General features: G+C 47.7%; 8 protein-coding genes across 8 annotated transcripts; 5 read left to right on the top strand and 3 right to left on the bottom strand.

Moving 5' to 3' along the window:
• Positions 1–277: 277 nt before the first annotated feature.
• On the bottom strand, positions 278–2,503 carry H6S33_006322 (uncharacterized protein; the record flags this gene model as incomplete). The annotated part of the gene is made up of 1 exon (XM_044838010.1): positions 278–2,503. One exon carries the CDS (start codon positions 2,501–2,503, stop codon positions 278–280), a length of 2,226 nt encoding a protein of 741 aa, XP_044689849.1.
• A 3,317-nt stretch (positions 2,504–5,820) lies between these two features.
• H6S33_006321 (uncharacterized protein) lies at positions 5,821–9,402 on the top strand (the record flags this gene model as incomplete). Its single annotated transcript, XM_044838009.1, has 1 exon — positions 5,821–9,402. The coding sequence occupies one exon, from the start codon at positions 5,821–5,823 to the stop codon at positions 9,400–9,402; it is 3,582 nt and encodes a 1,193-aa protein (XP_044689848.1).
• An 873-nt stretch (positions 9,403–10,275) lies between these two features.
• On the bottom strand, positions 10,276–10,542 carry H6S33_006320 (uncharacterized protein; the record flags this gene model as incomplete). The annotated part of the gene is made up of 1 exon (XM_044838008.1): positions 10,276–10,542. The coding sequence occupies one exon, from the start codon at positions 10,540–10,542 to the stop codon at positions 10,276–10,278; it is 267 nt and encodes an 88-aa protein (XP_044689847.1).
• Positions 10,543–13,940: 3,398 nt separating this feature from the next.
• H6S33_006319 (uncharacterized protein) lies at positions 13,941–15,963 on the top strand (the record flags this gene model as incomplete). Its single annotated transcript, XM_044838006.1, has 4 exons — positions 13,941–14,127; positions 14,192–14,481; positions 14,532–15,105; positions 15,164–15,963. 4 exons carry the CDS (start codon positions 13,941–13,943, stop codon positions 15,961–15,963), a joined length of 1,851 nt encoding a protein of 616 aa, XP_044689846.1.
• Positions 15,964–17,062: 1,099 nt separating this feature from the next.
• H6S33_006318 (uncharacterized protein) lies at positions 17,063–18,892 on the top strand (the record flags this gene model as incomplete). Its single annotated transcript, XM_044838005.1, has 12 exons — positions 17,063–17,170; positions 17,419–17,538; positions 17,599–17,631; positions 17,690–17,714; positions 17,778–17,950; positions 18,088–18,161; positions 18,225–18,259; positions 18,309–18,408; positions 18,475–18,541; positions 18,592–18,612; positions 18,686–18,785; positions 18,858–18,892. 12 exons carry the CDS (start codon positions 17,063–17,065, stop codon positions 18,890–18,892), a joined length of 891 nt encoding a protein of 296 aa, XP_044689845.1.
• A 1,471-nt stretch (positions 18,893–20,363) lies between these two features.
• H6S33_006317 (uncharacterized protein) lies at positions 20,364–22,290 on the top strand (the record flags this gene model as incomplete). The annotated part of the gene is made up of 4 exons (XM_044838004.1): positions 20,364–20,563; positions 20,652–20,849; positions 20,936–21,108; positions 21,167–22,290. The coding sequence occupies 4 exons, from the start codon at positions 20,364–20,366 to the stop codon at positions 22,288–22,290; spliced, it is 1,695 nt and encodes a 564-aa protein (XP_044689844.1).
• A 532-nt stretch (positions 22,291–22,822) lies between these two features.
• H6S33_006316 (uncharacterized protein) lies at positions 22,823–23,701 on the bottom strand (the record flags this gene model as incomplete). Its single annotated transcript, XM_044838003.1, has 7 exons — positions 22,823–22,832; positions 22,895–22,967; positions 23,056–23,118; positions 23,232–23,248; positions 23,335–23,404; positions 23,473–23,484; positions 23,695–23,701. The coding sequence occupies 7 exons, from the start codon at positions 23,699–23,701 to the stop codon at positions 22,823–22,825; spliced, it is 252 nt and encodes an 83-aa protein (XP_044689843.1).
• Positions 23,702–25,631: 1,930 nt separating this feature from the next.
• Positions 25,632–26,924, top strand: H6S33_006315 (uncharacterized protein; the record flags this gene model as incomplete). The annotated part of the gene is made up of 2 exons (XM_044838002.1): positions 25,632–25,820; positions 25,890–26,924. The coding sequence occupies 2 exons, from the start codon at positions 25,632–25,634 to the stop codon at positions 26,922–26,924; spliced, it is 1,224 nt and encodes a 407-aa protein (XP_044689842.1).
• Positions 26,925–27,380: the final 456 nt, after the last annotated feature.

Raw genomic sequence — 27,380 nt, 5'->3', positions numbered from 1 at the left:
TCTGTTACGCGAAGGTATTAGTCATCGTTGGATTATGGCTGGATATATAAGGGGGCGTTGTCTTGTGCTTTTGTCTGTTCTCCTTCTTCTCTTTCTTCCTTACGCAACCTCTGTATTTTATTCCACGAATACTATTCTTTGTCCGTACTACGTCATAGGGCTCCAACCGGTTTATCATACCAGGTAGAGCCGCCCCATAGTCCATAGTCAAAGTATACCTTTACGTCTACGTTCACGTCTACGTCACTACCTAGGTTGTATTCCTTGGCACCATAGTCTATCGCCTACAGTCCCCGTGATATTTTCCTTTGAAACCTTTGAATGGTACGACTGGTGCTGGAATTTTCTCCCAGTTGTCTCTTGGGTCTCGCGATTGTCCCATAGGTACGGCAGGTTGTTTTCCCTTGTCTGGTGTAGCCGGTGGTGGTTTTCTAACCAGTTCCGGTGATTCCGGGAACAATCCTGGCATTTCTGTACGGTTCTCTTCGATTGCATTTGACTCGGGTTCTGGATCAGACCTGTCTTCTGATTCGTATCCGTCGTCTGATGGTGCATTTGCCGTTTCTGGTTTCAGGCTGGGGATGAAGTCGAGTTCCACTGAGACTTCCCCTGATTCAGGAGGGGGGAATGTGACGTCCCGACTTTCAATTACCCTATGTTGTGTTCCTATCCAGATACGGTATATTTTATTACTGTCTGAGTATCCAACTATGATTCCTTCATACGCTCGGGGTGCTAGTTTGCTTCCTGCTGGCCTAGAGTTTTCTGGGATGTGGACATAGCATTTTTTGCCGAATGGTTGAAGGTGTTGTATACTTGGCTTGGTTCCTTTCAGGGCTTCAAAGGGGGTTTTTCCCTTAAGCGTACTGTGAGGTAGCCTGTTTTTGAGGTAGACAGCTGTTGCATATGCTTCCCCCCATAACGACTTAGGGTGGTCCATGATCATGCACCTGACCATTGTGGTTACCGTCCTGTTGAATCGTTCTGCAACTCCATTAGATTCAGGAGTGTATGGGGGAGTCTGTTCGTGAACTATTCCTTGTGAATCGAAGTAGTTCGTTATGTCCTTGTTGATGTATTCACCACCACCATCCGTTCTGAATCTCAGTATTGTTGTGCTATACTGTTTCTCGATCCTTGTAACGTAATCCTTGATGGCCTTTTTTGCGTCTTCTTTCTGTTTCAGGAGGTATATCCATGCGAAGCGGGTGAAATCATCGATGAAGGACATATAGTACTGAGATTTTCCTTGTGACTGTATACTGAACTTTCCAGATAGATCGGAGTGGATTAGTTCGAATGGTCGTTTGGATCTAGTACTAATTGGTGCAGGTTTCTTATGTACGCTTTTTGATAGTGCACATTGACTGCAGTGGAAACTTTCTGGTTTGGGAGGCAGCCTTTGAATGTCGTGATACAAGTTTTCTAGTGTCGCAGGGTGGCCTAACGCTTGATGCCATTCATCGTAAGAGGTCAAACGAACTGTATTGCTAACTACTTGTACATTCCAAAGTCCCTTCTCCAATTTTGCCCAAATTATTCCTTTCTTTTCTTTTGTAACCAACTTGCTTCCTCCTCCTGACTCCGTTCTAAATCCCTTTTTGTCGAGCACGGTTTCGGAGACCAATCCCACATTTCCCAAGGTTGGGACCAACAGCACATCGGTGAGGATAATGGAAGATCTACTTCCATCGGGAAGGTGGCAGCTGAAACTAGCGCTTCCCATTCCGGTGACAGCGTGGTTGGTTCCATCAGCTGTTCGGACATTGCCGGTGTGAGGTCGGATGTTGATGAGTTGGTCTTGGAAGGGTGTGACGTGAGAGGTCGCTCCAGAATCAAGGATCCAAGTAAGGGGTTGGGAGATGTCGTGGCGTACCATACAGATAGTGGTTGTAGAGTCATTTACTACAACCGATGCCGAGTTGTCCTTTCTCCTTCCCTTTCTGTTCTTGTTCTGTTCTTTGAGCTTTCTGCACTCCGTGTACTCGTGGCCTTTGTAAGGCTGTCCCCTTTTCTTGCACCAGGTGCATTCCTTGTCGCTTGTGGTACTCCTGGTATGGAGTACCTTGTTCCCTGTTTGAGGGGCTACCTCATCCAGGTTCTGTAGTCGTTGGCGTACGTCTTCGTAGGTAACATCCTGTTTGGTTTGGATGTTGTCGACGACGTTGCTCATCGATTTGGGTAGGGAACTTAGGAGGAATGCCGCCATGGCTTCGTTAGATTTGGTGAGGGGTAGGAGAGCCTGAGCGAGTTTGTGGTCTGCGCTTTGGCATCTGGACTTGAGAGTATTCCAGTTCGCATCGAAGGTCGCGAGATGCTCGGTCAGTGATCCGCCTTCTTGCATCTTCGTGTCTAGGACGCGGCTGAGGAGGGTGATCGTGGTGTTGGGTGAGACACGATCGTAGAGGTCTTTGAGCGCCTTCCATGCGTAGAATGCATTTTCGGCGGAGACGACTGTTGGTTGTATTTCTTCGCATACAGCAGAGATGAGAAGGCTGTGCATTTGTTTACGAGTGTAACGGAGCCATTTCAACTGTCTGGTGTATGAGTACACACAGGGCCCGGTTACATGCTGAGAGCTATTGTTAGAAGCCAGTTGCACGGTGATATGCAAGTACCGGCAGTGTGGTTAGCTACCAGCTGTTAGAGTAACTACATTCCGGGCGCTAGGAAGAGGATCTATTCATGGGAGCAATGACTGACGAGTCTATGCCTCGCCAGTGACTAGAAGACCGGCCAGAGTGAAGCTCTGATTGACCGGTGATCCTCTGTATCCTCGGTGCATTATAAGTCCGCCGAAGGGCAGGGACTATGCTAGGGAAGTCTACAATAAGCGAAAGCTCTACAGCAATGATTAAGCTTACACCTGAGCGGCAGCTCATTCATGCAGGTCCTCAGTTGTGTGGCAACCAAGGCTGCAGGTGTTACAAAGGCTTTGACTAAGGGTGGTTGCCTTGGGTATCGGAAACACCTGCTGACGCTTAGAGAAAAGCGGGGTAGCGGTGGTATTGTTTCCGGTACTGAGGGAAGGCCCACCGGAACTTAGTAAAGGAGTTAGGAGCAGAGAACAGAGGCCTTCGGAGTATAAGTACTCAGGTTCATTCCCGCCCTTCAGTCCTATTCTCTCCAGTCTTCATCAGAAAGAAAAACCAAGTTCTCATCGGTAGCAGAGCCCTTAAAGATTATTGAGTTCTAGCGATAGTATCTTTGAATAATCTGCAACCTGATTGTCTATCTTGCACGGCCGTCTTTATTCTATACAAATCTATTTCTCTTAGAAAGGACCCCCGTTACAGATAATCTTTAAGGCTCAAGTCACCTTCAGATTATTCTTCCTCTATACAAAATGTCCGCCCTCTCGGCTCCAGATGCACCCCTTCAGATTGAATGGCAGCCGGTGCCCCTCCAGCTTGATGCCACCGGGCAGACACAGCTTGTTAAGAAACCCAGGACCGCTCTACAGGCCTATATTCCCGGCTGTGAGCCTGCCTGGCAGGATACCGATGAGGTTCCCTTACAACAGTTCTTCACAGAGCTTCAGACCTACCTCCAGCATAGCTTGCAGAGTCAGTTGAACCGAGGCAGTCAGGCACTGCTCATTGTACAAGAGCGCCAGGCAGCACAGAATGCTCTGATGGCAGAAGCTCTAGAGTACATGAGGTCGGAAGTCAACTCTGTTCAGGAAGAGCTCCGGAAGTATGCAGAAAGAGATGAACTAAATGCCGATGTTGATGCCATGGAGATTGAGTGGACAAATCCGGCCACTCCACCAGACTTTGTTGCCGAGATACAGAGAGCTCTTGATGAAGGAAGGTTGGTGGTGGGTAGACCAGCAACTCCGGCACCACTTTCAGTCTCCAGGTCCTCTTCCAGAGCAGCTACCAGAACAATGCAGCGGAAGACCAGCCCCTTTGCAGCATTTCCGGTCCGATCCACTAGGAGAGTTATCCCTATTGTACAGCCAGCGGTGGGGGCTTCACCCTTACCACCTAGCCGCTTCGGTGGAACACATCCACTCCTTGGAGGAGCCGACCGATCCTTTGACTATGAAGGAGAGTTCTTCTCAGGTGCAGGCCGAGGACCTCCTAGTCCGCTAGCCAGGAACCCAGGAAGGTTTACCATGTCTGGGGCTGCTCAACCAGCAGCAACCTCACCACTGGCTAGCAACCCGGCACCAGTAGCACCTGTGGCCCCTCCTGCTGCGGCCGCTGCTCCCCCTCCACCTCAGGCACAAGGAGGAAGTGGCGGAAATCAGAACCCTCCACCTCCAGCAGCCCGTGCTCCCATCCCAGGAGATTCGGATAATTCTGACAGCTCAGACTCGGAACCAGAAGGTAATAACAGAAGAGGTTGGCGGAGATACCTTAAGAAGAAGTTGGAGAAGCAACAGAAGAATCTGTTGGCAATGATGTCCCAGCAGTATCAACCTCCGACCACCTCCCACCCTTCTACTTCCACCAGAGCTCGAGAACCAAAGGCACCACCACCATCAAAGTTCCAAGGCAAGGCGGAGCAAGTGGAAACCTTCATCCGGCAATGTGAGAATGTGTTCTCCATTGAGAGCCTGTCATTTACCTCTGAGGAGGTTAAGATCCGATATGCAGGCAACTTGATGGAAGGGGAGGCAGCGATCCGATGGTATGAGGCATACCACAATTCAATTGATCAAGCCTCCGCCAACCGCCTTGCTGGAATACCGGTGCAGTTGGATCAGAGATGGAAGCGCTGGGATTCCTTTGTGGATGCTTTTAGAGCTGCCTTCGGTGAAGCCATCTCTAGAGATGATGCTGTAGCCCAATGGAATACCCTCACCCACACAGCTCGAGGAGGAATAGACCTCTTCCTGAATACTATTATTCAGCTGATGTGGAAGACTGGCTATGAGGGTCAGTTGGTGGATGATAAGATCCATAACTCCCTCCTTCCGGACCTAGGCATGAGTTGGGCTCTTTTCAACCCCAAGCCAAAGTCCTTGATGGAGCGGATAGCTGCTCTAAGAGAGTTAGGGCATACCCATGAGAGGTACCAAGGGATGGCAGCTGAGAAAGCGCACCCTCGGACCAAGAAAGATCCTCCCACTCAGAAGGACCAGCAGCCTAAGAGGAAAAGAGAAGCTGCGAGCTCCTCCGGACCTCAGAAGACTCCAGGACCTAAAGACAAAGCGGTGGAACTGAAGGGTATCCCGGGGGATATTCTAGAAGAAAGAAGGAAAGCAGAAGTATGCTTGAAGGTATGACCTTCCGGTACTCCCTATTGGTAGAGTGCATAGACTGACTTGTGCAATAGTGCGGCAAGTCCAGACACAAATGGACCGATTGTTGGTCCAAGGAACCTACTGTTGTCCGAGTGGCAGCAGTGAGAGTACAAAAACGGAAAAGAGGGAATGGCAAATCCAACTCTCAGAAGAAGGCTAAAGTGGCTGCTGTAGTAGCAGAAGATCCACTTGTTGTACTCCCGGAGGTTACAGAAGATTTTGTTTTTCAGCCTGAGCAAGACTCGGACAATGAAATCATCTGGTAGAAAAAGTGTCTGTTTTAGTCTATGTTTACTAGTTTTCTTTTATATGGGTTTTTGGTTTCTATGTTTCTCTTGAATAAATTATGATTGTGTTTCCGCCTATTTGATTGCTCCAAGCACTCTGAGGATGGGTTTAAGACCCGAAACAGCTGGTCTGTCAGTGCTCTACCAAAGTTACATTTTGCTACCAAGACACTTCCAAACCACTGCTAAAAAGACTACTACACAATATATCTGCTATATTACCGCTTGGGAATAGAACCAAAGGATCTCTGATCTTAGTAGTGCCCGAAGCTATTAGCTATGTTGAAAAGACAAAGAGAAACAAGTTCAGAACCCGCTGTTAAGCAAAGAAGGTTGGAACAGAGGCTTCCCTCCTTACCAGTACATGGAAAAAGACCTATACTAAAGGCAGGACTGTCATGGACGGTCAAAGGAAAGGATGAAGGCGCCCAAGGGTCTTTTCTGTTTGACACCGGTTGTACAGGAGCTATCCTCAACCAGAGTTTTGTCAGGAAACATGGAATTCCCTTAGTGCGGCGGGATCAACCTCTGACAATGTTTGATGCTCAAGGAGATGTCATGATGGGAGGAGGCGAGTATTACACTCACCCGGTCCGCATGACTATGGGAGATCATAAAGAGACACTCCGATGGGAGGTGGCTACACTGGAAGAAGGAATGACCGGTTACCTGCCAATTAGTTGGGCTAGGAAGCATAACCCGGACATCAACTGGGAACTCAACACCATGAGCTGGAGGAGTGACTACTGCAAGCAGAATTGTCTCCCAGCGGCCACCAAGATTGAACTGATCTCTCCATACCAAATGTTGGAAGAAGAAGAGACAGTCTATCAATTGGTTGGTTCAGTATGGCATGATGAGGACGGAGGTGATATTGCCGAGAAAATACACCACCTATACCGGGATTGGGCTGATGTGTTCAGTCAAGAGAAGATTGAGGAAATGCCGCCGCATTCCCATAATGATCTGAAGATCAAACTCTTGCCTGGGACCGCTCCCCCATTTGGCCCGCTATACCCATGCTCCGCTCCAGAGTTGAAGGCCCTCCGAGAGTACCTGGACAAAGAGTTGTCTTCAGGAAAGATCTCTAGATCGAATAGCCCTGCTGCGGCACCCATACTGTTCATTCCTAAGAAGGACGGGACTTTGCGGATTTGTGTGGATTATAGAGGTTTGAACAAGGTCACTGTCAAGGACAAGTACCCGCTGCCTATCATGAGTGAGCTCAGAGACAGGTTGTTCAAGGCCAAGATCTTCACAAAGATAGACCTGAAGAATGGCTTCAATTTGATCAGGATAGCCGAAGGTGATGAGTGGAAAACCGCTTTCAGAACCCGCTATGGACTGTATCAGTACAATGTGATGCCATTTGGCCTATGCAATGCTCCCTCCGCTTTCCAGGCAATGATCAATGATGTGCTAAAGGAACTACTGGATGAAGGAGTAGTTGTCTATATCGATGACATCCTCATCTACTCGGAGACTGAGAAAGAGCATGAGCTATTGGTCAAGAAGGTACTACAGAAGCTTAGGGAAGCTAAGCTCTGTGCCTCGATCAATAAGACATCCTTCCATGTCCGAGAAGTAGAATACCTAGGCTATCATATCTCGGAACAAGGAGTATCTATGTCAGAAGACAAGGTGGAGGCAGTTAAGGAATGGCCGGTCCCTGAGAATATCAAGGCAGTACAGGCATTCCTCGGATTTGCAAACTTCTATCGCCGCTTTATTGAAGGCTTCAGTAAGGTTTGCAAACCACTAACTGACCTCCTGCAAAAAGACAAGAAATGGTATTGGACAGCAGCACATGAGCAGGCCTTTGAAGAACTCAAGAGGCTGTTTATAAGCGCTCCAATCCTCCTTCATTTTGACCCTAGTAGGAGAACGGTGGTCGAGACAGATGCCAGTGATTTTGCCAAGGGAGCGGTGCTCTCTCAGTATGGGGATGATGGGAAGCTACATCCGGTGGCATTCTATTCTAAGAAGTTCTCCCCTGCTGAGATCAACTATGACATTCATGATAAGGAAATGGGAGCTATTGTAGCCTCTTTCCGGGAATGGGAACACATGCTCAAATCTTGTGAGCAAGAGATCACGGTTTTTACAGACCACAAGAACTTGGAGTACTTTAATTCTACCAAGGTTCTCACTAGGCGGCAAGCTAGATGGTCTGAGGACCTCGCAGGCTACAATTTTAAAGTTGTCTACAGACCGGGAGAAAAGAATGGCAAGACTGATGTGCTATCTAGGCGCTGGGATCACCGCCTTGGAGAGGGAGGTGAAACTCTGCAGCCGGAGCCACAGATCTTTTTTAGGCCAGGTCAATTGGTTTTGGATCCTGCAAAGCTAGGGGCTGTCAGGGTGAATCAATTGCAGAATACATTCTTAGAGCGCCTATACACGGCTGCTAAAGAGGATAGTTTCTGGCAGGAATTGCACCGCTCCCTGGTTGAAAGGAAACCAAATTTGGACCAGAACTTGTCGGTCAAGAACGGTCTCATCTTCTACAAGAATAGATGGTACATACCCAAGGACAAGAAGCTTCAGATGGAAATACTGTCCGATACCCATGACTCTAAGGTGGCTGGTCATTTTGGCCAATTTAAGACACTAGAGCGGGTGAAAAATAACTTCTTTTGGCCCAACATGGATAAGGATGTTGAGGAATATGTCCGGAGCTGTGACAGCTGCCAGAGGAATAAGACCTCAAGACACAAGAAGTTTGGTATGCTCCAACCGTTGGAGATACCCTATCGGCCATGGACTTCCATCTCTATGGACTTCATTGTGGGACTACCGGAATCTAGTGGGTTTACAAAGATCTGGGTAATAGTGGACCGCTTTTCGAAGATGGCACACTACATCCCTCTTCCTACCCTCAATAAAACGGAAGATTTGGCTAAATTGTTCTTGAAGGAAGTTTGGAGACTCCATGGTTTGCCTGATGACATAGTCTCGGACAGAGATAGCAGGTTCATTTCTCACTTTTGGCAATCTCTCATGAGCCTCCTCAATGTGAAGCTGAAGATGTCCACATCTTTCCACCCCCAGACGGACGGTCAAACAGAAAGAGTTAATCAGACCCTGGAACATTACTTGCGGAGTTATTGTTCATATCAACAGGATGACTGGGCAGAACTCTTGCCTTTGGCAGAGTATGCTTATAACTCGGCGGTCTCTGAGTCTACCAAAGTATCGGCTTTTTATGCCAACTATGGATATGAACCCAGGACCAACTGGCCGGCCCCAAAGGAAGGAGTAGAATGGAACAATCCAGCAAGTGAGGTCATGATTTCTCAATGGGAATCTATCTGGCAGGCTATGAACGCCAGCTTGGGTAAAGCTAGATTAAGGATGGCCCGGTGGTATGATGCTCATGCCCTGGCACCACCTGAAATCAAGCCCGGAGATGAAGTTATGTTGGACCGGCGCAATGTGCAAACAAAGCGGCCTTTGGGAAAATTGGATCAGAAGAAGATGGGACCCTTTAAGGTCTTAGAAGCTATTGGTACCCGTGCCTACAAGCTCTCTCTTCCCCCCCAGATGGGAATCCACCCGGTCTTTCACGTCTCTCTCCTAGAACCCTACAGAGCACCGGTAGATCCTGAGAGAAGAGTTCCCCCACCGGAACCCGAAGAGGTTGAGGGAGAACAGAACTGGGTTGTCCGAGAGGTAGCTGATAGCCGGGTCAATAAGAAGAGAAGACGAGTGGAATATCTAGTGCTGTGGGAAGGTTATGAGAACGAGGATGCTACATGGGAACCTTGGGAGCATCTCAAGAAGAGTGCTGAAGAAGCCCTTCGGGATTTCCATATGAGGTATCCTAAGAAACCCAAGGACAAGCGGATTGTTGGGGTGTAGATTATTTCCTTTGGGTTTTCATTTCCTTGCATATCACGGAGTTTCTTGTCATATAGAATGGTAATAGAATGGTTATAGATCTCGGAGACCAAGATCCTGGAAGAGGGGAGTGGTGTAACGGAGCCATTTCAACTGTCTGGTGTATGAGTACACACAGGGCCCGGTTACATGCTGAGAGCTATTGTTAGAAGCCAGTTGCACGGTGATATGCAAGTACCGGCAGTGTGGTTAGCTACCAGCTGTTAGAGTAACTACATTCCGGGCGCTAGGAAGAGGATCTATTCATGGGAGCAATGACTGACGAGTCTATGCCTCGCCAGTGACTAGAAGACCGGCCAGAGTGAAGCTCTGATTGACCGGTGATCCTCTGTATCCTCGGTGCATTATAAGTCCGCCGAAGGGCAGGGACTATGCTAGGGAAGTCTACAATAAGCGAAAGCTCTACAGCAATGATTAAGCTTACACCTGAGCGGCAGCTCATTCATGCAGGTCCTCAGTTGTGTGGCAACCAAGGCTGCAGGTGTTACAAAGGCTTTGACTAAGGGTGGTTGCCTTGGGTATCGGAAACACCTGCTGACGCTTAGAGAAAAGCGGGGTAGCGGTGGTATTGTTTCCGGTACTGAGGGAAGGCCCACCGGAACTTAGTAAAGGAGTTAGGAGCAGAGAACAGAGGCCTTCGGAGTATAAGTACTCAGGTTCATTCCCGCCCTTCAGTCCTATTCTCTCCAGTCTTCATCAGAAAGAAAAACCAAGTTCTCATCGGTAGCAGAGCCCTTAAAGATTATTGAGTTCTAGCGATAGTATCTTTGAATAATCTGCAACCTGATTGTCTATCTTGCACGGCCGTCTTTATTCTATACAAATCTATTTCTCTTAGAAAGGACCCCCGTTACAACGAGCCTTCTTTATCTCGGTTTTGCTGAGTTCGGTGTCATTCTCGTCAGGGTTCTCGATGCTCAATGCTTCCCACCAGTCTACAGCGTCGAACGTTATCCTCCAGGCACTCGCCCAAGTTTGGTAGTTGGATTGCCCTTGAAGTTTAGGGAGTCCATCAAACTTGAGACGAATGTTACTGGTGGCTGTGGTCTCTGAGGGTTTAGTCTCAGCAGCACTGGATGACGATTCTCCACCTGAAGGCATGATGTTGTATGAAGTGTTGTTGAGTTAAGCGAGGTGGCGATGGTGTAGTGCGGATTCTATTTGGCAGAACCCGGGCTCATAACCTGTGAATTGGAGTGTGGGAGAATAGACGACTTGAGGAGGGTTTGAACACGTGACCTTTGTGAGGAATATGTTTATAGTGCAAAGAAGATACTATTGCGCTGCTGAGTTCCAGCGACAATTATGGGAGTTTGTTGCTCCTTATATACAGATAGTTCTTAGTACCACGTGATCCCCTGATTACATAATCCTAGCGCTAAGCCTCCTTGTTCCAACTATGAGTCATCCCTTATACATGAGTAATTACCATACATAACCGATGTCGCAATGCCATATTTTTTACAAGACGAAGGGCGGAGAATTTGTGGCTTCATCGATGTCAGGATACACAGGCATTCTAGATGGAGAAACCGCTATCCCGGAACAATGGTAGGCGGCACGGTAAGATCGAATTTTTCATGGTTTACTGCACCCGGACCTTTCAACAGAGGAGAGATTCATTAGATTCCTCAGCTGATATTTGATGTCATACTACGGCGGTGGTGGAAAATGAGACACCTCATGAATCGTGGCTTGAGTGGCACTCTGTCTAGATCTGATTAGACCACATATATGTGCTTTCAGTTAGTAAAAAAGTGATAACACTTCTGCTGGCACATTGATGAGAGTCTGTAAAATAGAGGGTTTAACAGGACACATTTGAAAATGAAATATAAATAAATAAATGGAAATAAATGGAGATAGATATGACCCGTGAGTACTGACCTACTACTAGCCCAAGCTGCGTAATTGAGAAGGACGTAGGTGAGTATATGTACTCTAGCTACAAGTATCCGTAGGTAGTAAGTAAACTGCTCGATAGTCTCTTGATAGATTCTCCCGGTAATGGAGTCCAGCTGGCCAGTGCATTGCGTGCGTGCGTGCATTTCTAATTATCCATGGCATGATGAGACGGGCGGTGAATCTTTACTCAATTACTTAAACGCGTCACCACTAGTTCTTACCAATATCAACCCGCACTATACGTATCACAAGCGCCATTCCGGCTAATCTTACCCTAAACGCTGAATAGATAAGTAAACAAGCGCAAGCTACCTTTCCCCTTCAGCCAGCCTCCAAAGTTCATAAACGATATTATGGGATAGAGGGAATACTAAGCACTCGCCTCACCGCCGTGAATCTCGTGATTGAATTACTTTTATTTATTCCTTGTCATAATTGAGTGGCATTCGATTGGTCCATAGAGACGTCGAAATAAAGTGTGGCGGCCACCCGCCAAGCGGCCCCTCAACGTACCCCGAGAAGTTCAAAAAGGAGGCGGTACTGGGTATTAATGCTTGTGTGCGCCCCCCGCCCCCAACGTACGACATTTTACTCTAATATGTGGCTGGGATCAGGGATTGGCCCGCAGAGTAGCTAAAGTTCTTTGGGGTTGAACTCCAGGTACTCTACTAGTTAGGCTCGTTTAATGAGACTATCTAGAGTACATGTGCTCTAGGTTTATGCGTTACGTTACTTCACACTACTGGACCAGGATAGTCTAAATGGACCTTCTCACAGGAAGGACGGGCCGTAGGAGGGGTTCGATCCTCTTTCATCTTTCCTTCTTTGTCGAGATCCTCTTCTGGGAGACTTTGCTTCTAAAAACCTTTAAGGACATGCAGGGCGCAGCTAGGCAGGCACTACTCTACATACATTGGAGGGTACCTACATAAAAATTCATCACCGGCGTTCAAACTCGGCTCCCTCTAGTTCAGAACGATCTCCGAAATCTCAAGCCGGTGCAGGAACAAAAGGTACCTAACTTGATAAATAATTTATACTCTACACAACTAGGCGGGGAGGCGTATTTTGCTACTGCAATGCGCTGCATTCCTTTACCGAGGGGATCGGGACTGGGTCGTACCGGGTTCCGTCGTGATGGTGGTGAATGGTGTCAGGATGAGGTGTCGGATGCCGGCCGAGCGTAAAGAAATGGTACGGGGGTTACGACTCATAGAAGGTCTTTCTATAGGGGCTTAAACTGATATTGAGATGTAAAGGAGAGCTCACGATAGGAACTGTTCTAGATATATAGGTTGTTGACGTCAATCGGCACAAAATCACCCGATGAAACGAGCCTGGCTCAAGAAGTATGTGAGTTTAGTTTTTTTCATTTGAAAAATCTATCGCCAGGACGTTGATCATGCCCTCTGAAGTACGTGTATCAGAGTCTCCTTCCAGTTGGGTATACCCTGGCTGTGTATTAGAAATCTTTAGGTAAAGATCCTAGCTAGGTATTAGAATATTAATACTAATCTTCAAATAGAGATGCTTTAGTGGCGCTATTCCGTGCACAAACCTCGATGTGACTTGCTACTCACTTTAGCCTGCGCTGTTTTGTTCGCCCATCATATCTAAAGTACTGGTTCTCAAAGACCATGGATCCAGTGACTCCCATGCATATATGTCAAATCAAATAGACGTATCGGCCCCCTTTGTCAGCTACCCCAGCCCCGCGAGCCCGTAACTACATGCTAAAGTATTCCCTTTAATCTACATCTAAACACGCGATGTCAGTCTTCTCCTTTAGCTCTTTTTCACTAGTCTGGCTATTCTCTAATTCTGTCCTGGGTCGAAAAGACCATTAGAACTACATATACATGTAAATATAACGATTATAGACTACATACACATAGGGTGCTCTGACAACGTGATAACATTCTTTTCTTTGAGTGGAGGTTTTCCCTATCAGGTGGCATGTAGAAGAGGATACATTTTGAAAGTCTATGAGGGACTCTTTATGAACCTCTTCCGTATAAGTCAGTCCGTCTAGTCAACGAGTTTCCATTTAAAAAGCCCAAGAATAAAAAACTCGGGAAAGCCAGTGGGGTAAAGGGATATACGCACGACATGGGTAGCCAGATGTCCCTGATCCTTCACTGTTTAATATGACACTGCTGTAATTTCTAGGGAGTCTTATTCCAGTAGAGATAGGCGTTCCCAGGTCTAGGCAGATTGTTAATACGATCCCAGGTAACATTCATCTTAACTCTGTAGTAGGTACATCTAATAATTATCCCCTGCATACCCTACTAATAGGTACTTCCTCAGAGCTCACAGAGTGTCTGTGAAACTCTGCGCTCGCTTCAAGCCGAAGATGCCCTCATCAGTACTCTCACCTCTTTGGCCACGAGGAAACCGCGATACCCGGTCACCGAAAAACGTGGCGTACCCCACTAATAGCTATACTGTATGATATGGTATTGTGAGTACGAGTACGGTCTTTGTATATAAGTTCTCTTCTGGGTCTTCCTTTTTTCCCCTCATCAATTTCTAAGTATCTCTCAGAATATACACACACTCGTTCTTCGCATTCTCACATTCGTTCATTCATAATGCCTGGTTTATCCTCCTACCTAGTTTCTGCTCTATCACTGGCATCAGTTGCCCTAGCATCTCCAATTGCAAAGGCGCAGCTTGTGGGACGAGATACCTCGCTCCTAGCGTCTTACGACTATGTTATTGTTGGTGGTGGGACTAGTGGTCTGATTGTCGCCGACAGGCTTACTGAGAACTCGTCCAGTCAGTTTTCTTCTCCCTAACTTTAACCCTCTTCTTTTTTCTGACTTTTGACGTTGGTAACTAGAAACCGTGCTGGTAATTGAATCCGGTAATTTGGATGACCAGGAAGATGGAGTTCTAGTTCCTGGCATGGCGGGTGGTACAGGAAAGAAGTACATGTATAACATTACCTGTATCCCCCAGAAAAATATCAATAACCGCACATACAGTCTCCTGGCTGCACATGTCGTTGGTGGGGGGACCGTCGTGAACGGGATGTTCTTTGATCGAGGTTCAAGGGGCGATTATGACCTGTGGGAGGCGCTAGGTAACCCTGGTTGGGGCTGGAGCGGGATATTCCCATATTTCAAGAAGGTAGGTATCTTTATACGATTTCCAGGGAGCTCAAGCTGACAGTTATTCAGAGTGAAACATTCTCTCCTCCGGATAAGGCGTTAGCAGACGAGTTCAATATCACCTACGATGCGAGCGCCCACGGCTACCAGGGCGTCATCAAGTCTAGTTTCCCAAAGTTCCAGTATCAAGCTGTCAAGGACTGGTTCAAAGCTTTCAAGCAGCTTGGTATTCCCACTCCTCAAGACGGCTCCGGCGGTGATGCTATCGGTGCATTCTGGGTCTCTAACTCTCTGGACAATGACAACCAAACACGCTCCTATGCAAGACGCTATTACGAAGAGGCCAAGGGGAGGTCGAACTATCATCTTATTACCGGAAAGACAGTGACAAAACTTGTCCTGTCCGGCACCACTGTTACAGGTGTTGAGTTTGCCGGAAGTGCAAGTGAAACTGCTACTAAGGTTTCTGCGAAGAAGGAGGTTGTATTGGCGGCCGGAACAGGACATACGCCACAGCTTCTTCAGTTGGCCGGAATTGGGCCGAAGAAGCTGCTGGAGAGCTTGGGGATCAAGACGGTGGTTGATCTTCCCGGTGTGGGAAGCAACTTCCAGGACCATCCTGTGCTCTACTTCTCAGGATCATGTAAGTACCCTTCATCATATAATTCTTCTGGAAGAATTAGTTCTAATCTTAACCCTAGTCTCAAACGACTACCCGATCACCCCTGCACTCCTTACCTCAAACGCTACATATGCCGCCGAGCAACTAGCGTTATACCGTTCAAAGCGTGAGGGCCCATACACCATCTCCCGTGGTAACTCGGTCGCCTTCAACACTCTCCCCCAGCTCAGCTCCCAGTCGATCGCCAACAGTCTTATGCAAACAGCCCTCTCTCAGAACCCAGCCGACTTCTACCCCGCCGGCACTGACTCCACTATCCTAGAGGGTCACAAGCGCCAAACAGAGCTCCTTGCGAACTATATCTCCAGCGGCCGTGTCGCCGTCCAAGAAATCGCCTTTGGTGGTTCCGCCGGCGGTGGAAATGGCCTCGAGAAGTCGTTCTCACGTGGTAGCATCAACATCAACTCTACCGACCCATGGGCTGCTCCCGTCGTTGACTACGGTGTTATGAGTAACCCGGTGGATATGGACATGATGGTGCAGCTCATCCGCTTTGTGTGGAAGCTATATGATACCCCAGCCCTCCAGGCGCTAGGTGCAAAGGCGCTCACACCAGACCCAGCGAATAACTCGGATGATGCAATCAAGGCAGCGATTAGAGCAACGCTAACCCCGACTTTTGCGCACCCGAGTTCGACGTGCTCGATGATGAGGAGGGAGTATGGAGGTGTGGTGGATAGTACGTTGAAGGTGTATGGAGTGAATAATCTGAGTATTGTGGATGCGTCAATTATTCCGATGACTCCTGCGACACACATTCAAAGTACAGTGTATGCTGTGGCGGAGAAGGCGGCAGATATCATCAAGAGTAGGCAGTGAGTGGTCATGAGTGGGGATGGGGGAATGAAGTTGGGGCGGTGTACTTTTATCATGTAACAATATGTACCATCTAGTTTAAGTAGGATTTCTTCTTCATCATAATAGATTAAATAATACGATTCAACCATCAAGAATCCGCATTGCGCTAAATGCGAAGAAAAACTTGTTGCCATGCATGCTCGTGCCCAGAATTGTAATCATAACATATCACTCGGGCCTTGGCGCTCAGCTATCACCTTGAGGCATGGGTACCTACCTACATGTAAGATTGCGCTACAAATGCTTCTCTAGGACCACCTACTTCCATCCCCGGAGATGTAATGACTATTACGCAGACTCTGTTGTCATTGGGATTTGAGATCACGCGTTCGAGTACGAGTCCCTACGCCGAATCAATAGGCTTTCCTCCGTATATATCTACACGCGCGAATTCAGGAAATGAAACTGTTTTTATTCTGCATTTTTTATTTCTAAGGGCCTGAGCATGAGGTTCTATTTTGTGTACATACAGGGGCAAGCAGAAAACTATATGTAGTCACTGTTATTGCATCGTACTCACTCATATCTTCTCACTGTATGACAGAAACAGCCTGTGATGGAGAACTGTATGTAGCGTCAAACCTTTGATTGCTGTATATGTTGGCGATGCTCACTTTGTACGTTGAAAGAGACTACTTGCAAGTACGGACAGGATCATATACGCGGCCTGGATATAGGGCTTGGAATTTGGGGATGTGGCCTCCTGTGTTGAGTTTCTGCCAGGCATGGACAATGTACTTGGATACTGCGTTGCGTTTATAGAGAATTAGCGGATGGTTATGCCGGGACTTGCGTTTGCGGGGGCGGTTGTTTAATTATGTTCTTGAGTAGTGTGTAGTATTAAGACGGGGTGTGAAGAGTATTGATGAATTTTAAGAGATGCCAGAGCTAGAGGTTTATCTAGCTGGCCGCTGAACTGATCTGCTTATATGTATTGTAAAAATACCATAACAAAGCCAGTATATTTGCGGCGAGGAAAATGCGATTAAAAGGGCTTTCCTGGCGGATAGATGGAGGGCATAATACTCATCTATTTCGTAGTCTCTCCTCTTTTCCCTGCATGGATGTTTTCCTCGAATTCGAATTCATCTACGATGATACTTGGGTTATTCTTGTGAAGAGTGGTGGAAGGGACATGTGGGGGTCGAGTGACGTTGTAAAGTTTAAGGTTTGTTTTTCGTGTACATGTTCGTTTCTGGTGGGCCGCTCCTGACGTGACACGTAACGTAATATCTATTCATTGACCCGTGAAAGAGTCTCATATCTCAATCCTCTCGATCGATCCCTTTCTCTCTACCTGTCGGATTTCGCTGTTTCAGAGCCAACATTCGAGCATTCCACTTCCAGAGTCTCTCGCAGAGAACCGGATCCGTGGCATGCTGGCACCTGATCATTACAAGATGGTGTGCTTTCCAGTCGAATGGAAGTGCGGTTGGGCTCGTATCGATGCGTGGGGCTGTTCGGTCCACGTCTCGTATTGTATTCGGCCCCAACTCGGAGGGGGTTTTCGACTATCTTCGAATGGCATTAGATATGGTTGTTATTTCGGTATCTATCTCGTACATACGTGTTCAAGACGTGCTAACTAGCTAGCAGGGTGTTACAATTCGACTTCAATCCGGATATCATGTGCGGGGTCTTTCGACTAACGTCCAATAGCATCAAATATGTAAATGGTTGCTTCCAGAAGTGCTCACTACATGTAGCTAGCGGCATGTTATAATCCTTATTGATTCATGGCTATATGTTATGTTTGTTGGTGTTGACTAGTGTAGATTATTCAACAAGGCTTTCTCGAAAGCCCATATCGGCTCCTACCGTCCTATTAGCTTCCACCAAGGCTTCCCCGAACTATCATATATCATACCAGTCACTAGCTTCAACCAAGGCTGCTCCTGCCTACATATCTTCACAGCACGTCACTCGCGCCACGAACAAGGCTGCAAACGTAAATAGACTCTCGAGATCTCCCAATTGATATACATGTTATATTGCGCGACTTTTACAAGTATGTACATGTAAATGTACATACGGGGATGCCGAGAGCATTGTACAAGTCAGTGGTACATGTGCGCCGTGGCTTAGACTCGTACCACCAGCGGGGGTGGTACAGGCGTGGTACACACACAGGTCACACAGAGCAGATCTTTATCGATTGGGTATAACAATGCCTCCCTCCGAGAGTGAAGAGTGAGTGGTTGGGTACCTGACTCAAGGGCCAGTGTCACAGGGTACCTGTCTCAATTGCTCATACCTTGTATGTACATACTAGGCACCTATGAAGTTGAGCCTCGCTATCAGGCTAGGCCCTATCTATCTATCTAGCGGCTGGATCTCTTCGTCCAACGTTGTGCAACACCGATTCCCGTTCTCCCAAGGCGTTCTGGAAGGCGCGGTTTCGAACGGGTACATATCTGATGATTTATCACATTTCTAACTGTCAAGATGGTATGTACTTATCATTTGTGATAGGGAGGTGGATCTCGTGGCAGGGATCATCCTATTCTATCATCTATGGCCGCGCGTGAAGTGGGGCGCGGTAGGGATGGGTTATGAGGGTAGAGGGTTTCGTTCACGATAGGCGCGCAGAAATCGGTAGAGTACTTGTTAGTAAGTACAGTAGTCAATATCTACATATTTCCTCGCGATACAGTTCCTATCTCTACTGAAGCCTTTGTTTTAGCGGGGGCTATGGTTAGCGGGAGCTAGGGTTCAAGTAGAGGGCGCGGGTTGTGGTCTCCAAGGATGGCGTACCGCAGTATCAGCGTGCAGGGACCGCGGTAGTAGGTGCTCTAGTTTCGCGATAGATTACTAACTAGCTAGTTTTGTCTAATCTCTACGGGGAGGTACGATAGAGTACGGCTGTCTACATGTAGTCTACTTACTCTAAAGTCTAGAGTACATAGCTGCTCCATCCTGAATAGTAAACCGAACACGCGACGGAGGGAACTCGTCAGCCCAGAGATCTCTGGCAACGGGACCTTCCCGATGAATGCTGAGGAATCTTGTTTACCGCCCGCCAAGAGAGCTGGTGAGGAGGATGAGGAGGAGCTTCGCGAGCCCAGCCGGATAAAATGCGTTTGAAAAAGTAATGTAAATTCTCTTGCATACGAGCTCTGTTAGTCAAGAGATATGGCCGTATGTTTTCCTATGTTTCTCGCTCAGTTGACCGCTGGCATCATACGTCGGTCGGCCCTGATACCTGATAAGAAAAAGAAGCAGAGTTGGCAACGGCTTTCTTGGGGGCAGAGGCTTGATGGCTGGCTGGCGCACGGACAAATGGACGCCTTTCCACCACAAGATCTCGCTGCAACTGCGGGGGCATTCCGGTCGGTGGTGTTTGTGCAACATCCCTAGCGGCGGTACTGATTCGTGGAGGGGTTTGGTTACACAGGCTGGTGGTTTCATCCTCTGTTGATGATAGGAGGGAGAGAAGTGCTGTTTTGAAATCTATTCTGATTTTCTATTACTGAATTAGCTGCTTCTACCACTACTCGCAGCAGGTAACAAGTACCCGAAAATGCACGTCCTAATCTGCAATTTCCATTGGATTAGAAGTCAAAAATACACCAAAAACTTGCAGCTGCATATTCGGGTACTTCATGCCTGTCGCGAGTACTACCACTACATAATACGAGGATTGGTTGCGGGGGGAGGAGGTTCGCTTTTCGTCGGGAGCTTATTTGATTGTTGAAATTAGGGTTGGGGAGAACGTTACTGGATCGAGATAGATCTCCGGGATACATACATATGTTTTGCTTTTTGGTTGCTTTTGGCGAAACGAGAGGGAGAGAGGCAACTTCCCAAGGCTTTCGAGAAGTTGGGGTACTTGGAAGGAAGCTAACCTGGGCATAGGAGTACGTTGGTGGAGTATGTAGGTAAGTTGATACTCTAGCTTCATGGTTATCTTCTGGGCACAGCTGTGGTAGGTAGGTATTCTCAACTGTGTGTACATTTTAGGAAGGAGATAGAGAGCGCCTCGTAGAAGCAGCAGCAGCAGCAGCAGCAGAGATTCACCAGTGAGGCAAATTAAAAATCACTTTCCCTGTCAGCACCCGCCTACCTGCCTACCTCTCCCTGCCTTGTGCTTTATTTTCTTTGTATCACGTCCCCAGAACTGGACTGACTATATCTTACCTCCCCTCCCCCCGCACAGGTGTATTTTCCATTCTCTAGAGTAGCTCACTTGGGATTGTCGTTCTTCACTTGCCTGGTTAGTTTCCTCTCCTCTCCATCATATCATTACCACTGCATGACGGCACTGCACCCTCTCCGCTGGAAAAATAACATATACTTATAAATATACGCGACCAGACCAAACAGACATAGAGATCCAGCTTTCTTTCTCGCCAACCACCACCATGAACCGCAGAGGAAACGGCACCAGTATCTCCTCCTCCTCATCGGAGCAGCGGGGCACCCGCAGCAACGAGAAGATCGATGAGCCAGTCACAGAGTTGCCCAATGAGGGCGAGATGGACCTGCATCGTGGGCTCAAGGCGAGACACATCACTATGATTGCTATCGGTGGTGCTATCGGGACAGGATTAATTATTGGAACGTGAGTGTCAATGCGCCTGGCGTTAAGCTTTATAATTACATGTATGTGTAGGATGGACGGAAAGGTGCTAACTCGATGTGTGTACTAGCGGATCGGCGCTGACCCGTGCGGGACCTGCGTCTATATTGATCTCATATTCGATTGTGGGCTTCTTGGTGTATTTGGTAATGTGTGCGCTGGGCGAGATGGCGGCGTGGCTGCCAATGTCTTCGGGGTTTACAGGGTATGCGACGAGGTTTTGTGATCCGGCTCTAGGGTTTGCTTTGGGGTATACGTATTGGTTTAAGTATGTACTTTTTCCATTGCTATTTTCTTTAGTATTAGTACTTCTTCCTGGGATATCAAGTGCTGATGGCTCTGGTGCGTGAATAGATATATCATTGTCACGCCAAATCAATTGACGGCTGCGGCGCTGGTGATACAGTATTGGGTTGATCGAGACAGAGTCAATCCGGGAGTCTGGATTGTTATCTTTCTGGTTGTTATCGTCTGCATCAACTACTTTGGAATCCGCTTTTTCGGAGAGTTTGAATTCTGGCTATCCAGTACGAAATCCCCCTCACCCCCCGAGTAATCCATGAATACCCTCTAACCCTCCCACAGGTATCAAAGTCGTGACCATCGTCGCCCTCATCATCCTCTCCGTCGTCCTCGTGCTCGGCGGCGGCCCCGACCACGACCGCAAAGGTTTCCGCTACTGGAAGAATCCCGGCGCCTTCAAAACCTACGTGGACACTGGCGACACTGGCCGCTTCCTCGCTCTCTGGTCCACCTTCATCAGCGCAACCTTCGCCTATCTCGGGACTGAGCTCGTCGGTGTGACCGTCGGCGAGGCCCAGAACCCGCGAAAGACTATCCCCCGCGCAATCAAGCTGACATTCTACCGTATCGTCTTCTTCTATGTCTTCTCCGTCTTCCTCCTCGGAATGCTCGTCCCCTACGACTCCCCCGAGCTCATCTTCGCTACCAAGCAGTCCACCGGCGCAACCGCGAGTCCCTTCGTCGTCGCCATCCAGCTCAGCGGCATCCCTCACCTCCCCGGAATTCTCAACGCGTGTATCCTCATCTTCGTCTTCTCCGCCTCGAACTCGGACCTCTACATCGCTTCACGAACTATCTACGGTCTCGCAAAAGAAGGAAAGGCCCCGGCCTTCCTGGCTAAAACTGATTCCCGCGGTGTCCCTTACAACGCCCTCGCCGCATCGGCATTTTTCTCCCTGCTGGCATTCATGAACGTTGCCGAGGACTCCAAAACAGTGTTCCTGTACTTTGTCAACCTCGTCACCATCTTCGGTATCCTGACGTGGATCTCGATCCTTGTCACACACATCTACTTTGTGCGCGCGCGCCGCGCTCAGAACGTCACGGACGACCAGCTGGCGTATACGGCGCCTTTCGGACCGGCGGGATCGTATGCCGCCCTTGTGATGTGCATCCTGATTGCGGTGTTTAAGAACTGGAATGCGTTTGTGCCTGGAGAATATGGCAAGTGGGATTATAAGACGTTTATAACAGGTTATCTGGGTATCCCGCTGTACTTGATTATGATCTTTGGATACAAGTTCTTGTACAAGAACTCGGGGCTAGCGCCGGAGGATGCGGACTTGTTTACCGGCAAGGACAGGATCGATAGAGAGGAGGAAGCGTTCTTGGCTAACCAGGCGGAGAAGGAGACCGGGCGTGGCGGTGGATGGTTTTATAGAACATTTGTGTCTTGGCTCTTTTAGAAGAGCTAGATGTAGATGGCTTTTCTTTTGTTGTTTCGTTTTTTGCTCTATGTCTGGTTTTGAGATGCGCTGCTGCTTCTGATGATGAGGTGGGCTTTCTTTTGTTGTGATGAAATCTTTCCTTACGGTTGGCTATGGTTATGGTTATGACTGCGGGTTGGGTGGAATAATGAGGGGAGTGAGAAACGGACTTATGTATGTACGCACTTGGCTATAGTAGAAATATAAAATTATCTTTATAGACACACTTGCAGCCCGGAAACTATGATATCATTGAATTCATCAGCGCCAGGAGCCGGATTCCTCTCTGTCGGCGGGGGTGTATGTGGCTCCCAATCGCGATATGAGGTACTAATAGTAGCCGTAGCTTAAGAGATAACAGATAGGTCGCGGAATATTCGCCCAGGCCTAGTCTAGAGTTATATAAAGCACCTCTAAAAGTATATGTTTCTTTAAATGCGTAATTAGAAGAAATACGTTTGGCGTTGGGTTGTTTAGTGCGGAGCGAGTGAGTGGCTGTGAGCCAAGACCACTAGTGGACCCTAATGTGGGGGTCAATGTATTTATTCAAGTCTTAGAAGATTCTTAAAATTGAGTTATATACCAACATCGGTATCTCTGGCGCTCCCCCAGGTTCTCCTGGCTGAGGCTCTGTCTTTTTTTTCTTTTTGACGGACCTATAGAAAGTTGAATCGCGGGTGGGTGGTTTCTAAACTTAATTACAGTCGTTCACGGGGTGAGGGCGAACATTGGGTGAAGACGAACCAGGGTTCTTAATTATATGGCAAGAAACAGCCAAGCTGCCAAAGCGATCTTTCCCATCGTTTCCTATTTGTCCAAAAACCCCTGTTCGTCTATAGCCAGTGTTCGTCCGAACCCTGTGAACGACTATAGTGATGATTCTTAACTGAGTTGAGTCCGATTTCTACTGATAGATCAACCACTAGCTGGTATCGATCTAAATAAACCCTCGGTCCCGTCTTCAGTAACCATTGCAGACCGGCATGTTACAGAGCTATCCATAGCGTTGATGTAGCTACCTACAGTACCAAAAAAGCGATCGGATTCAGAGTCAGTACCTCATCTAGCAGAATACCGCGAGGTTGCGGTATTTCTACGGTATAATAGTTAGAATCGCAACTTAATTCGGAAGGTTTGCGCAATTCCGTATTGCTAAAGTACCTATTACATCCCCTTTTTTGGTACTGTAGTCTCGAACATGGTATTCAAGTCAGGCATTGACGGTTCTTCTATTAGTAACGGCATAGCCCTACTATTAAGGGCTTTACTAATAGCTCATAACTTTCCGTACCTGTATCTACTGTTGTGCTTGTAGTACGTAGATTGTGCGAAGTAGTGGGACAGAAATCTAAGTGAATATTGAGAACCCTAACCCTGACAGACCTCTCATTTTGACCCTGTATATAACGAGTAGTTATATATACATGGTTCATGATTAGGCTTTTGAGTGTGGGGGACGATATTGATTCTTGTAACGAGCGATTTTCAGGGAAGATAGTGCTCGGACTTCTAGCTTCCTATCTCATCAGGGTACCAGGATATTCTAGTATCTAACGATTCTAACCCCAGTATAAAACCGGCCTAGTCTCAGATCCCTAGCCTAACAATACACTGTTGCGCATTCGCTAGGGTGCGAGAGCGTTCCCACTTGTTACGGGTACCTTGACGGGTTTCGAGACTGAGGAAACCTGGGATCGAGCTTGACTCCCGTCTCGTGGGCCCGGGGGCGGGGCTGTGCGTGTAAATCTTCACTTTTGGCGGAGTCCTGTCGATCGTTAGATAACCTAGCCTGGTTGGCTTTTCAATAAATACACATTACTGCTCAGGCCCGGTGGGGAAAGTGAAGACTTACTGATGCTCTTATCTAAAGTGCTGCATGATGGGTTGCTAATCATTTATCGTAGCCTTGTGGGGGATGCTTGTTAGAGGCCTATATATATCGCCATGGAGAGGGACTTCCTAGACAGCCTGCGATTCGGATAAGGGTCCGTAAGGTTTAGATAAGGCTTACACGGCGCTGCGGTTCGATGGCAAATGAGAGATCGCCATTTAAGCTCAAAGTGGAACAAGGCTGCATCTGAAGTATATCGCCCCGCAGTGGTGGCCCAAGCTCCAAGTAGCAGCCCGATCTCACTGAGGCTAACTACGCTCCTGTCTTTTTCATGGCAGACGAGCTGTACTCTTCCTACTTGTGTCTTGTCTAGAATACGTGGCTCGAGAAATGGTACGTACCACTCGTCTATATAAACCTCTAGAACCCATCTTGCAAGTTACAACCACTACCGTACGTACTCTGGTCATCTGAGTGATGTCTTTGCCTCTGTTGTAGCATAACCCTAATATAGGAGCTGATAAAGCTGTCACCAGATATAGCCATTAACCTGCAAGACCAAAGATAAACACGTGCATGCACATGCTTGTTTTGAGGATCGAGGCTGTCCAATCTCAGCTCGGGAAGGATGTTTACCAGCCAATCAATCGCGGGAGCTGGGATGAGTTTAACAGAATGTGAGTGGCCTTTACTTCTAACTACATACACTCCTCAAGGTCCTAGCTGTGTGCAACGCGACGTCAGAAGTTAGGCACCGAGGAGACACTTGACAAATTAGGGTATTTGTTTCAACTTAGCGCTCTCAGGAAACGTTTTTGAGGAAGATAGCCTGGTCGCTCTTTGAGGATCGACATCTCTAGAGTGGCTGTCGTCGTCACCTCAAAACTGCCTATTCCCGACGAATCGCATTCTCGCCTGTCAACCTGATTCCTGAGGTTCTAGATCGCAAGATTTCTTTTTGGCCAACGCGATAGGTCTTATATTTAGGAGAGTTGTAGCGGCCTGATATGTATAATTAATTGTATTAACAGGCAAGGGAGACCGCCTATCACTCCAGATGCTTCCATCTCTGACTGGAAATCTGGTTGTTGGATCAATGCGACCAATCACATCTACTATCAAGAATAAGGCGGCCAATCGTCACGCGGAATCACTCGGACGAGGCTATGCTGCTTGCCTAATGATTCACATTGTTGGCTTCTCGCTCAGTCGAAAAATGGGAGGCCTTAAACTTGTATATATTGAAGCCGAATTGTGCAGTTGAGAATAGTCCTTTTCTTCCTCACTATCCGCGAGCTCTCATCCAGAATCCTTTTACGAATAAGCGAAGCTTATTTAGTTGTGGTATACCGGTACTGGATTCTAGTTGTTGTTGCATAAGGCTAGGGGAGCGACTCAAGTAATTATAAGCGCTAGCTGAATTCAAGTTAATTGTATAAAACCCGGTCTTCTCGAGCTTTTTTGGCTTATATAATACTAATTCGAATAGATGTCATCCAATCGATTTTCAGTCCTTGAGGATAAAGTTGGCGATTCAACCAGTTCTAGTAATTCCGAGAGACCATGGCCGAGAACGAGGTTTTACACTCGCCCATCGCAGCCTAAATGGTCAGCTGTAAAGGCGTACCTCGAGGCAAATGTAAATATATACCGAGAACTGCAAGTTTTCCGCGGAGAAGTACGTATTTGAAGCTAGATTTCATCTGTATTACACCAGATCTATAACTTACCGAATTATGGTATCCAGGGCTGGAAATCAGAAGAGGCAGATACATTCTTCAAGAATCGACAGTTTGCCGCCGACACTGCAAACTTACAGAAGCAAAAGGGCTTCTATAATATGATGATCAAGATCGCCGCCCAAATCAACGATGCCACCCACGCCTTCAGCCACGAAAATTGCCAATCAGTGCTCGACCTCTGTATTGCCCCCGGCGGCTTTGCCGACTACGCACTCCGCCAGAACTTCCGATGTGTAGTTGACGGAACTAGCCTCCCTACTGCCCAGGGCGGACATCAAATGCTGCTCCGAACTCAGGGGAGAAGTAATGTGGCGATCACATATACGGACATTACTATGCACACCGTATTCCTCCCAACTGGCGCGAGCATCCCCGCAGACTCCCCTGATAGGGACGAATTTAGCAAGAATAGGCCGTTGCCAAAGCTATGGAGCTATGGGCTCGTCATTTGTGACGGAAACAGGCTGAGAGGCCATGAGCATGGAATGCTCAGAAAGTGGGAGCCGCTGAGATTAACATTATCCCAACTGATCCTGGGACTAACCCACGTGCGTCCCGGGGGGTCAATGATTGTGCTGCTTCATGGGGCAGATCACTGGGATACTGTAGCGATGTTGTACCAGTTTAACAAGTTCTCCGATATCCACTTGTTCAAGCCAAAAGCTGCGCACAGGAATCGTTCAAGTTTCTATCTAGTCGCAAACAACATCAAGCCGGAACTAGCGGCGCCGTGGGTCGATCATCTGAAGGATTGCTGGTACAGGGCCACCTTTGGTGGTGAGGCTGGACTAGGCGAACATGTTGATATCGATGAGGACCTAGATGTGGAGGTTGTTTTGAAAGAGTTTGGTGAGCAGCTGATTGATATGGGGACGGAGTTGTGGAGGATTCAGAAAGAGGCCTTAGAGACTTGGGACTGGAGCGGTAATCTTACGTGGTCGAATTCGGGGGGTGCGAAGGAAGGTGGATTTGTGAATAAGAATCGGTTGGCCGGAGGAATGGCGGATCTGGCTGTAAGGAGAAATGCGGCGGCAGTTTGAGTGGGTTCGAGAATCTTTTGATTCTCATCTTTCCGATAATGGCTTTGCAGACGATTGTCCTTACCTCTTTTTACTAACGCGTAACGCATAACGGCCGCTCACTCTCCTATTTTTATTTTCTTTATGACAATTTCCTGTTTTATTGTAGGGCGTCTGGGTTCTCATTTTTTCTTTTGTAATTGGGTTGAGATAGTGTGAGGGAAATAAACAAATACTAAAGTTCTGTGTGTTGTTTGAACTACTATGAAAGGTAAGTTTTTCGCTCTACTCGAGTATGCAGGAACCATCAGGTGAATTTAAGGTTCAATGCAAGGTTATCTTGCATGGATCCCAAAACTAGTAGATACTTATATGGCAGCGACTTTATGGCCTCGCCTATGATGGTCTTGATTTCTGGCGAGCCGTGCAGTGTTTTTTGAAATAAACGAGTGATAATCGGTGAGTGAGCTAATCACA

The sequence above is a fragment of the Morchella sextelata genome (assembly GCF_020137385.1).
Source record: "Morchella sextelata strain SCLS chromosome Unknown scls_20, whole genome shotgun sequence".
NCBI lineage: Eukaryota > Fungi > Ascomycota > Pezizomycetes > Pezizales > Morchellaceae > Morchella > Morchella sextelata.
This window is presented reverse-complemented; position numbering and strand designations above follow the sequence as displayed.